General features: G+C 41.5%; 1 protein-coding gene and 1 long non-coding RNA gene across 4 annotated transcripts in view; one reads left to right on the top strand and one right to left on the bottom strand.

Moving 5' to 3' along the window:
- The first annotated feature begins 245 nt into the window (after positions 1-245).
- LOC119872293 overlaps positions 246-12,739 on the top strand; it is a 17,599-nt gene continuing 5,105 nt past the window's right edge. The window contains exons 1-2 of the long non-coding RNA XR_005361435.1: positions 246-519; positions 3,491-3,628. This is a non-coding gene — a long non-coding RNA (uncharacterized LOC119872293). The remainder of the gene's footprint in view (positions 520-3,490; positions 3,629-12,739) is intronic.
- The window catches only part of ZRANB2 (zinc finger RANBP2-type containing 2), an 18,861-nt gene continuing 16,759 nt past the window's right edge, over positions 10,638-12,739 (bottom strand). For all 3 annotated transcript variants that reach the window (XR_005361413.1, XM_038541664.1, XM_038541663.1), the window contains one exon: positions 10,638-12,499. Coding sequence is in view for 1 of the 3 variants with exons in the window: in XM_038541663.1 (XP_038397591.1) it covers positions 12,436-12,499 (64 nt within the window). In the remaining 2 variants the exon portion in view is untranslated. The remainder of the gene's footprint in view (positions 12,500-12,739) is intronic.

Genomic DNA, 12,739 nt, shown 5'->3' with positions numbered 1-12,739 from the left:
AACGGAGCCGCCAACCGGGCGCTAACGGGGCGCTAACGGGGCGCTAACGGGGCGCTAACGGGGCGCTAACGGGGCGCTAACGGAGCCGCCAACCGGGCGCTAACGGGGCGCTAACGGGGCGCTTACGGGGCGCTTACGGGGCGCTAACGGAGCCGCCAACCGGGCGCTAAAGGGGCCCTAACGGGGCGCTTACGGGGCGCTTACGGGGCGCTAACGGGGCGCTTACGGGGCGCTTACGGGGCGCTAACAGGGCGCTAATGGGGCGCTAACAGGGCTGCCAATGGGGCGCTAAAGGGGCCCTAACGGGGCGCCATCCGGCCGGACCCCGACTCCTGGGGCCACCGGGGCGCGCGGCGGCGGCGCAGTGGCCGGTCGGGACCTGAAGAAACAGGACGGAGCCTGCCCCGGGGCCCCGGAGCCCTCGCGTGACACCCGGCGCGACAACACGCGAGCAGTTTATGAGGAACTGGGGAAGGTGTGCAGGCCCCGTGCGCACAGGATTTCTCCCAGGAACCCAAGGTGGGGGAGGCTCCCGCAGGAGGGTCCTGGGGGGAGGGGGAGGGGGAGGCTCCCGCAGGAGGGTCGGGGGGGGGGGGGGGGGGGGGAGGCGCCCGCAGGAGGGTCGGCGGGGGGGGAGGGGGAGGCGCCCGCAGGAGGGTCCTGGGGGGAGGGGGAGGGGGAGGCTCCCGCAGGAGGGTCGGGGGGGGGGGGGAGGGGGAGGCGCCCGCAGGAGGGTCGGGGGGGGGGGGGGGGGAGGCGCCCGCAGGAGGGTCCCCGGGGGAGGGGGAGGGGAGGCGCCCGCAGGAGGGTCCCGGGGAGAGGGGGGAGGGGAGGCGCCCGCAGGAGGGTCCCGGGGGAGGGGGAGGCGCTCCCCGCCCGCCTAGGCCGCCCCCCCCCCCCCCCCCCCCCCCCCGCCCGCGTCCCCGGGGCCCGTGGCCCAGCTGGGTCAGGCAGGTCGGACCCCCCCGGCCCCGGCCCCCGGAGCCCGGTTCCGCCCTCGCTGGGGCCCCAGCCCGGTGCCCGGCAGGCTTCAGGCCCGCAGCGCCTGCCCCTGCCCCTGACCCGCGGGGCCGGGGGGGGGGGGGGGGGGGGGGGGGGGGGGGGGGGGAGAGGCCCCCAGGGGAGCAGGGGGCGCGGGCGGCCTGGTGGGTCAGGGCCGGGTCAGGGCCGGGTCAGGGCCGGGTCAGGGCCGGGTTGCAGCCTGGCCTCGCTCTCGCGGAGTTGAGCCGCCAAACATCATGGGGCGGAAGTTCGAGCTCATTCCTTTTGGGGTTCTGGTCTTCTGGATTTCCGATTTCAGTTTGCAGTGGTTTTTCTTTTTCAGCCTCCAACTCCACCCTCTGGCCCTTGTTGCCAATGGGCCTGAGTTTTCCGCGGAGTCAGGAGGCTTGGCCATCAGCCTCAACCCCAAAGGCCAGGGGCCCTTAATTCTTAGCCCTTTCAGTTGCTGGGTTGGTTATTTTGTATTATTTCTGTGTGTGTGATGAAACCCTTCTGCAATTTCTGCATGCTTTTGAATGCTTTCCAGTGAGTTTCAGTTGTTTTAAAATTTTAATCAAATTTTATAATTGTCATCTGCAGGGCAGCGGATACTGACACAAAGACAGACGCGTCTGTTCGGTGGAACAGAACAGTGCACTTCCCGGCCCTTACACCTGTATACAGGTGTGTGTGTACGCACGGAGGGGGTTATACACACACCCGTCCCTAAGCACTCAACTCATGTTCAGCAAAGGTGTTAGTACTCTTTTCAAAAAATGGTCCCAGAAAACCCCTGGATACCTGTATGAAAATAAAAATGAGCATAAACCTTATGTCACACAAAATGGACTTTAGTGTAATTATAATCTTCTAGATTAAAACAGAAGAAATATTCCGGTGACTCAAGCTTCCCACCACTACCGGAAGTGCTCTTAGAACCTGCTGTCTGTTAACATTTAACATCTGATCCTCTCTGGCTACTATGTGTAGAAACCCTTCATTCTTCTTAAATACCACGAATAATCCAAAAAGCTCTTTTCTGAATGTTCGGATTATTTACGGCAATGGCGCAACAGCGTTCTTGTATATATTGGTGTGTATACCTGTGGGACTTATTTTTACAGGATAAATCCTTAGAAAGGAACTGCTCTACTGATGACCCCCGAACTTCTACCTGCAGTTTCCATCTCCTTGACCTCCAGCTTCATTCATCCAAGTAGCTCTCTGGCACCCGGCTGGGCTTGCCCGCAGACACCGGGGTGTGTTCAGAGGGGACCGCACATCGTCTTCCCGCTCCTGGGTCTACACGAGTCTTCCCGCATCTCGTTGCCATCCACTTACTGGAGCCAGAAAGCCAGGGGCCATCCTGGAGTCCTCCTTTTCCACCGTCTTTTTCTTCCAATCTATCATCCAGTAATAGTAATTCTAATTCAAACTGTAGCTCGTGTACATCCACTTGTCTGTTTCCACGTCTACCACCTGGTTCAGATCATGGCCATCTTTTAATCTACTGTAATAAGTTTTTTAAACAAAAAAGTTTGAACAGCATTTATATTTTAAAATGCTAATAATATCTTCACCTTTCCTTTTCACTCCCAAAACCAGTATTAACAGATTGAGATGTATTCTTTCCAAGTTTTTTTTTTCTATGCTCATGCTAAGATACTTCTCAAAATACAAGTTTCTGCTTCTGTTTGCCATCCCTGAACTAGTACTGCTGTTTATTTACAATCTGATAGGTGAAATATATTTCAATTCAGATTTCTCTAACTAGTGAATTTAAACCCAACTTCATTCATTAATGAATCCACGTCTACTAACTCCCTCTTTGCTTTGTACATTTTCATATGCTATTAATTCATAGGAGCTCTTTGTAGAGCTATCACCTAGTTCTCATTTTCTTACCTTGTCATTTGACTTTACTTTTTGAGTCAACTCTCATATGTAAAAAAATTTAGAAAAAACGCTCAGTTCTCCCTTTAAGGTTTTGAGAATTCCTACTGAAGGTCAAGGTCTCAGGGGCACCTGGGTGGCTCAGTTGGTTAAGGCTCCGACTCTTATTGCTCAGGTCATGAGATCAGGGTCCTGGAGGAGAGCCCTGCATCGGGCTCTGCATGGAGTCTGCTGGTCTCCCTCCCCTCACTCACCTGCTCTCGCTCTGAGAAAGTCAAGCTCTCTCCTGGATGACTCTGAAATATTTTTGCTTTAATATTCAGATCTTTAATCCAGTAGACTTACATTTTTTACTTTGCATCAAGTGGTAAGGAGGTGGACGTTGAATTTCCTTTTTGATGGACTATGTTGAGGGGTTGTACAGGTTTGCTGTAATCGTTTCTAATGCTTGGGGTTCTTCAAGGCTTCCTGCATTTGTGGGGTTTCTTCCCAGGCATGGGCTGACCACGACTTACCAGCACTTGAGGACCCACGAGGGATCTCCACAGGCATGCACTTTCCTGTTCTCACCCTAAGTGACCCTGTCCTTCCTGTCCTCCCCGCTCTCTCAACCCAGGAAACTCCTGTGATGTCCCAGGAACCCAAAGGACTAAGGTGGTGGCATTCAGTAGGCTTCACCCTGCCTGTTTCCCGCTAGCAGATGATCACGGTCTTCTATACCTTTTGTTCAACGTATTGAAAACTTCTGTTCAAGGTATTGTGTTATGGGTGGAGGGGTAAATCATGCCAGGAAGCAAGTGTTCTTATGGTTTGTTTCCTCACTGTCTACATGTTTGAGGTTTTCTAGATTTTTGACATGGAAACTTAGATACTGGTTTACCTGGTTCTCCTAATCTACGCTTTCCAAGTTAACACATTTCCCTCTAAGCCCTGCTTTCTGCCAACCTATTTTCGTTACCGTGCATAATATTTTAAACTCGTATTGTCCATCGTGACATGTGGGGATGTTGTATCCGAACTACTTCTAGTTTTGCTATGGAGTTCTAATTTAATCCCACTAGCCGAATATATTCTGGGCTATAAATCGAGAGTTGTAGGGTTCAACAGCCTGTGTGTATTCTATGCGCAGTTGCTGGATGTAAGGTTTTACAACTATCCACTACATCGACTTGACCATGTTGAAATATTCTATGTGCTTAATGCTGTTTTTTGTTGTTGTTACTGAGAAAGCTATTTCAGCTTTTCTGTTTTCTGCACAAAAAGCAGCTTTTTGTTACTTTAGAAAGCTATTCTAACTACACAGATCTATTCACCCTTTCAATCAACATTCTGACTTTGGTATGGAATACTTTATGAGAAGCCTGGGCTAACGCTCACTTCCAAGTTTATGATCACCATCTTACTGTTAAATTGATCCTTTTATCATTATGGACAGTTCCTCTGCTTTCTTTTTAATACTCCCTGGCCTATTGTGTTAATATCACCACATATTAGTTAGTATTTGCTTGGTATCTTTCCCCCCATCTTATTTTCAACCTATGTTATCCTGAATGCATTTTATAAAGATATAATGGGAGTCTGCAAACTTTAATCGAGCGTGACAACACATAATTGGGGTGTATAACCTACTTTAGTTTAAGTAGCCTGTTTTTCATTCTGAGAACCTTTTGTAATTTTCAATATCCCATTTTTCTTATGTATTAACTTTTTGTTGTACTTAAAAATATTTTATTCATGATATATATGTATATGTGTGTGTGTGTGTGTGTATATATATATATATATATATATATATAGGCATAAAATGAAGTGATAGAGACTCCATCATGTAAAGAGAGAGAGAGAGAGAGAGAGAGAGGCGCAGAGACCCAGGCAGAGGGAGAAGCAGGCTCCATGCAGGGAGCCCGACGCGGGACCGGATCCCGGGTCTCCAGGATCAGGCCCTGGGCCAAAGGCAGGCGCCAAACCGCTGCGCCACCCAGGGATCCCCTTGAGGATTATATCTTAAAATGGTTTAAAATCACTTACCGTCTTCCTCTTACTTCCAGACATAACCCCAAATTTAGAATTTTATTTTGATCACACAAATGCTGTTAACTTTAACCTGTTTAAGCAAGCCTTCTCACTCACTATCCTTTTCCCATCGTGTAGTTCTAATCTGTTCTCCAAAAAGCAGCCAAATCTGTATTAAAGCTAACTAGGACTATTTCAAACCTTTCAGTATTTTCCAACTGTTTTTAGAATCCAACTCAAATTCTTTTCTATGACTGAGGCTTTACATGATGGAGTCTCTATCACTTCATTTTATGCCATTTTTTACTCATTAAGCCTTACACCACCTTCACCAACTGTCATCTTACAACAGACTTAGCAACTCTGTTACAGACCTTTCAGGAATTATTCTCTCAAGGACAATTTGCCTGACCTTTAGATCTTCTACCCACCACTCATTATTTCCTTCATGGTACTAATAAAAATTTGTGATTGTTTTCCTAGTATTGATAGAAGATTCACTAGAGTATCTTACTGTCTCCCCATCTAATTATTAGTTTATAAGTACAGTAGATTCAACGTTTTTGAGTATCTGAATAAACCTAATTCGTATGTTCTAAGTATTGACATCAACAAATTACCCTCTGAAAGGGCTGTGCTAAATCATCCACTGACAAAAAAATACAACGATCTTAAAGAGATCCTATTGATTCCTAAAGCCCCAGCAAATGCAATACAAATGGCACTAGTGACAAGAGTGCGATGGTGTGTTAAATACATCGGTCTTTCTAATCCTTGAACAAGGTTCTTTTTAATATGTGAATTACTTGTAAATCTTGGCATTTCCTTTGCTTTCCACCTTTGCTGACATAAGAAGTCAAATGCGGAGGAAAACCTGCTACTTCCTAACTGGCTTACCAAACTCACAAGTCCAATATTAGAGTTCATGTCAGTCATCACTTGCTTCAAAATGTGGTTTATAATGCTCAGATAACTTGCTTCAGACTTGGATATGGGACGCTCCATTTAATGAATGGGTTTAAATCCATTTCCATCATCGTTAAATGGGGGAAAATTATAAAAGCACACTAACACAAGTAAAACGTTCTAGTCTGTCTCAGCACTTTTCCATTGTAGGGTTTTAGTACTGCAGGTTCTGCATTGCTGCATATGTACCCTGGAAGTACTGATGTGGTCTTCATGTCTGGGAGCAAATCGAACCTTTTTCTGTGATTCTAATTAATTAACAATGGCAGTTTTAAAACTGGGACACATAGCAGTGCAATCTTGTAATGCTAATCACACTACTTAGAAAGGTGCAAATAATTTCCTATTCTCTGATCATTGTCACTAGTATCACATTAAAAATTCTTCAACTCTAACCTACAATTTTTGAATTACAAGAATGCAGATGATTTATTTTCCCTGCTTAATTCTGATGTGAAGTATTTAATCATTCAGGTAACGTTTTTCAGCAGGTTTGAAGCCAAAAGGTAGACTGAAGAAAAAGTTCAACAAGAGAATTAATAATACTTATTAATCAGATTTCTATCCACAATTCAACATTCCTATTTTGTATTTTATTTTGTTTTAATTTCACTACTGACCAAGTAAGTAACTCATAAATCACTTTCCTCATAAAAGCCAGGGATATGTAGGAATCCAAGAAAATGTTCGAATAATTTTTGCCAATAAAATGTACTTTAGTGGTGTAACTATCAGTGATATATTCTATGCTCTTCTCCACTAAAGTTTTTAAAGCTTTAAGCTACATTTTTAAAAAACCTGTACTTGTTATAGTGCATTATATACCTAAAGACTCATGTAAATTTATGAGACAATATTTTAATATATACAGAATCATTATGAATTCTATTTAATCTGCTCTTAAATCAGAATAAGGCAAACTGTATTTTAAATTCATGATTTTGCAAATGAGGCACCCCATTACCCTTAGTTCAATGATCATGTGCTCTACAGAACTCAATATATAGCAAAGTCGCTCAGGTTAATATTTTTGCTGAGGCATGTTAGGAATAAATCAGTAGCTGACCAGAAGATCTTACTTCCAGCTTAATAATTTTTAGTGCTTTGGTCCTTAATAAAATCTAAACAGGGGGATCCCTGGGTGGCGCAGCGGTTTGGCGCCTGCCTTTGGCCCAGGGCGCGATCCTGGAGACCCGGGATCGAATCCCACGTCGGGCTCCCGGTGCATGGAGCCTGCTTCTCCCTCTGCCTATGTCTCTGCCTCTCTCTCTCTCTCTCTCTCTCTCTCTCTCTCTCTCTCTCACTGTGTGCCTATCATAAATAAATAAAACAAAAAAATTTTTAAAAAAATCTAAACAGGTTTCAAAATGTACATCAGTGAGGCTGTTGGTCCCAATTCCATTTTGTTTCCAATAAATAGAAGTTGCGTCCTTTAAACACAACACTGAGGAAAACAGCTCATTTATATGAAAATTCTAGATTCTATACCTCAACGAAGCATAGTTGCACTGGTAACTTAAAAGCTTTTACAGTTTATGAAGAAATGGCCTTATTAAAACTTAAGTAGAGAAGTTATCTGTTCTTAAGTCTGGGAACTAACTTTCATGCTGGTTTATCTTGCAGAGCTAGAACTTCAGAAAAATTCCAGCAAACAATTATTTTTGGTAAAGAACAAAAACATTTCCTGTATTTAAATACTGGAAGAAACACAATTAATCAAAACCTCTTAGGAAACAGAACAGCTATTAGAGGCTCCTTTGTCAAACACGAAGTGCTTGCCAGGACAGTGTTGAGAGCTAGGAATACTGGGTTAAAGACAAGGGCTCAAAGGAAATTCTCATAATTCCTATGAACGCTCGGGAACCAAGGAGAGCATCCCAGCATTCTGAATTGAGTCATGAGGCCAAAGGAGAACGTGGAAAGTGTGTGGGCTGTGTGTGTACAGAGCATTCCAGGCATAGGAAACTTGTATAATGATGAAAATCTAACACAAGTGGTTCAGCAGGAGTTGTGGGGGAGGGAAAGGTGTGAATCCTGGAAAAAGAAGAAAATCATGACTTCTTAATGCTATGTAGAAGGATTTTAATTTAATCCTGAAAGCTGCACAGGTTTTAAGCAAAGCAATGACAGAACTGCTTGTCCGTGATGAAATAAGCATTGGAGCATTGGTATCTGCGAAATAACACGAGTGGGGGAATAGAACAGCCAATACTTGCAGGTTGGAGATCCTCGGTCTTTGTGGTAACCCTGATAAATAGGCTACAGCTGTTTTATCTTTTAGTAGGTACAAAACTCTCTCCTCTGACCACAACACTAAGATCTTTTGCCATTTTTAATCAGCATTCAATGTGGTCCAGTTTAATTCTGACAGATTATGAGGTTCCTTCTTTCCCTAAGTTTTCCCAGTTATATTTTTAGTACCCTAAATACATGATCAAAAGTTGAGCCTTTGCAAATTAGCTCATACTCCTCAATAAACTTCAAGACTATAGAGTTTTGCTTTCATTCAGGCAAGACTAATTCTTCCCATTTTTATCACTTTATTTCTACTGTAAAATATTTTGTAAGCACTCCCTCACTAAATTAAAATGGAAAAGGGCTGTCCTACATAATTTTAGCTTCAAGCCCAGTCCTTTATATAGATCCTTGAGTAACACAACTTTCCTCATAATCTTCTTAGATATATTTAGGTCCTAATTTACCTGGCTGTTGAAAATATTCTTTATGCTAGTATACCTTTTATTTTGCTAAATACGTATGTAGGAACTATTACTACGTTTTTGTATAAGTGTGTATAATGCTATATAAAGAAAACCTACGACTTACTGGTCACTCTCAGTGACTACAAACTTGGTTCTAATGCTACCTGGATCTATCCTTCCTGATACTGAAATTAATAGCCAAGGCACCTTTTAAGGTCAAAGCACCGCAACCCTTGCCCCTCACCCACGATGAATCCAGTTCCCCTTCACCTGTTTGATGATACCTCTGACAAATTCTTCCCTCCCTCCTCCTCCATCACCTACTTTCTGTTCTATTGAAGAATGGGAGGCATGTAAAAAAAAAAAGCCCACAGGAGTCAATCTCAAAGAACTTCCCCAGAGCAAAGCTGGAACAATCTGAACAGTAACACAGCAACAGCATTGGACTATGGCCTAAAGTATAAAAGAAATATGCAGGAGTCCATACAGATTCATGGGAGAGGTTTCAACAGAAGAAGTCAAGGGAGTAGACAGCCCTGCGCAACAGGAATTAATTCCCTGATCTCTACTCTGAAGGTGGGCTTTACTTAGTAACTTACTTCCAAAGAGTGGAGTAGGTTAAAGGGTAAAGACTAACTACAGTGACGAATCTGGGCAAATCCAGATATTATGTACCCCAGATTTATGATAAAAAAAGGCATTTTTCTTCAAATACTCTTTCCAATTTCCCCTTCTCCCAGTCTAAACACCAGAAAAACCATACTAATTCAGAATGGGGGATATTCTTCAGCATATCCACTTAGTATTCCTCAAGATTGTCAAGGAACTAATGAAAAACTGTCAGACCAGAAGAGACTGCAGAGATACAACAAACTAACTGCACTGTGGTACCTGGACTGGATCCTAGAACTGAGTAATGACAAATGATGAAATTCACATGAAATCTGGGTTCTAATTACTATTAATACATCGATTCTAGTTTCTCAGCTTTGTTAAAAGTATACGGTAATCATGTGTTAAGGATGGTGAAAATGATGTGGAACATACTGGAACTCAGCAATTTTTGCAACTTTTCTGTAAATCTAAAGTTATTCCAAATTAATGACTCTATCTGCCTACCTACCTACAAATGACTGAAATTCACACCCTCGTACCACACCACTAAGAATCCCTGACCATTTTGGCTTAGCATTTATCTTTTAAGACAAATTATGTGGTTATTAGGAGTAATACTGACATTTGCCATTGGGCTTGGAGGTAAATCCCCATTTAGCCACTCTTGTGGTTTCTCTGGGCAAGTTTTAAATTCCCTCAAGTTGCAACCTTCCTTTTTGTAAAACCATATATAAAGCTGATAGGAGAATCATATAATGCCTATAAATCTCTTATGACATACCTTAAACTGTCTTTTAATTAAAAACTGCCCACTCTATTTTCTAGAAATAATACAATTTCCAGCTCAGGAAAGCTACAAGGTTATTTAAAAAATATTTCATGACTATATCAAAAACAGGGCGGAGAGGAGAAATTCCCTGCTTCTTACCAACATCTGTAACCCTGGCTGTGGATGCCACGATACAAAAAATGGGAAACAAAGACTGGTTTAACTTTCATAATTGTGCCTAGAGATGGCCTTGTGTTTAGAGCTTGCCTCGAACTTAAACACTGCTAGATACCATTCAAATAGTTTAAAGGATTCTAAATGAGAACTTAAAGACAATTCAGCAGTTAAGACAGACAGTTGTTGAGTGTTATAGTCACAGTTTTAAAAATTAATTCAAGCAGCACACTATGAAGTGCTATTTTACCGCATGAAATAAAGTGTGTGATGTCATGGTAGGAAATATTCAATGAATTTGGGTATTCTCATTAAACACACATGCACACGCACACGCACACACACACACACACAATTTTTGAGTATCCAAAGTTATAGCTGATCATGACCTTGGTATGTTTTAAGCCAAGCACTCTTACTATGAACAGTGTGATGTAATCCAAAGGTAAATGAATATAAAGAGTTTAAAGTTTGGCACAATCGAAAGTCACAGGACTATAATAGGCTTAAAAATGAACATTAACTCAGAGCTTAAAAATTCTAATTTATTTCTCACAAATGCCACTTGATGCTTGACTCACAGCTTTATTTACATTTGTCTACAGCATCATTTCCTCATGAAATGAACTAGTACAGCTTAGTTAAACCAAATGAAATCATAATCATCTGAATTGTTTGTAAACTATTAGCTAAATTTATAACCTTGCATTTGCTTAGTACAGCCAAAGTTTCAAATACAGAAAGCACAAGAATAAACCAATGGTAACAAGTAGACTCTAGAAGATCATCTGGGCAATTTAGAAGGTGGACTTTCAAGAAGTCTGAGGCACAATTACAAGAGAGTAAAAGTTCTTGTGCAACCTACAGTAAACGTAGCAAAGAAAATTAAGACGTAAAAAAACAAGGGGAAATTCATTGTAAAAATATTATCAAAATACTTCTACATAAGATATTTTGCTTTCATCTTTAGATCCACTGAAGAGAAAAATCACTCATTTTAAAATAAAAAACAAATAATTTTGTTTGGTCTGTCTACTAAATACCTTAAAACCCTTACATTTTTAATTGCAGTAGACAATAATTTAAAACTAAGGAAAAAAAAAACCAAACAGTGGGTATTGATCCCCATGACAAAAAGTCCCCAAGCACAGTTGTTGATTTCCCTTAATATACTTACCTTGCATTGTCACTGAAGATACTGCTAAGAGAAACCTTTCTGTTTTTAAGCCAGAGGACAAAAAATGGAGCTCAAGTGACCAGATTTTGAGAAATAAAACAAACTCAAAGTATTTTAAGCCATAAGTAATTTCAAGTGAATAGGAACAATAAGTATTTCTGCATGTCATGCAGAAATAAGCATTCATTTGTTACTCAGAAGAAAATTTTATGCAGCGTTTGAACACCTCAAGGCAAATAAACGTTCACTTAAATTCATAATCTCTCTGTTGGTCTTTCAACCCGAGAAATACACTTCTGAAGCTTTCTTCAATTTGTTCCTCATTAACTATGATTTTACCTTGTCTACACCACTGTTATGTGGTAACTGCGTTTTTAAAGGGTATCACATAAAGCTTCTTAAAATATTAAGATAAACATTCTGAAATGGAGGTTTTTCTCATCAATTATACCAGTAAAGAAAAGAACTGGTTTTACACATCTGCTCAAAATCACATGTCAGGCAAAGAGAAATGAGTAACACCCTCTTCCTTCTGCAGTTCACAAGATTTTTCTTCATTAAATGTGCTGATACAAAAGTAAAACCAGTTAAGAGAAACAAAGATTCTAAGGCACCCTCAGCTTAGGGAATTTCAAAATAAGTTTCCATTTGGCTGTTTTCAACCAGTTTTACTTTTTCTTTCTGATAAGAATCACTTTGACATAGACTAACACAAGCAGATTGACTCCTTTTCCCAGATTAACATAAACAGATTGTTTCCAACTACTTTACCACAGTCTTGCCTCCATGACCAAAGTTCAGGCAAGCCTAGGTTATCCTGTCTTCAGTCAATAGTTCATATTCGGAAATGAAAAAAACAAGAGTTCAAATTAGGAAACTTCTGTCATAGCTGAAATGGTTTTAAATGAAACAAATGGTTGTAAATAATGATAAACAAGAGCATCTATTTTGGGACATTATGGCTTAAAATACTATTTACTTTTAATTTCACAAATAAACACAGCTGTATTGTTCTGAAAAGCAATGAAAGGCATGCACCTCTACTAGCAGATTTAGCACTTCTGACCAAGTAAGACACCAACTTCTTAAAAAATATGCTTCATGCACTGTACTGATTTTTTTTTTAAGATGTAAATTTTAATACATTATTTCTTTTTTGAACTTGAACGGGAACCAGAATGGGATGATCCAGAAGATGACCTGTGGTGCCTGTAAGACATAAGGAGAAAGCAGATCATCTAGTAAGCTGGAGCTGGTTATCCAGCATTCATTCATAAGACTATGAGAATATAAAAAACAAAACCTCATTTTGCTGGCAAAAATAATAATTAAAATATAAGATACAAATGTATACACACAAAATTAACCAGTGTTTAGATGTTGGATGTGAGACCAGTAATAGCATAACCATAATTGAAAACTCTCTGTAATTTACAAATATCTTCTCAA

The sequence above is a fragment of the Canis lupus genome, chromosome 6, assembly GCF_011100685.1.
Source record: "Canis lupus familiaris isolate Mischka breed German Shepherd chromosome 6, alternate assembly UU_Cfam_GSD_1.0, whole genome shotgun sequence".
Taxonomy (NCBI): domain Eukaryota; kingdom Metazoa; phylum Chordata; class Mammalia; order Carnivora; family Canidae; genus Canis; species Canis lupus.
Note: the sequence above shows the minus strand (reverse complement) of the source record. Positions and strands in the feature narration are given on the sequence as shown.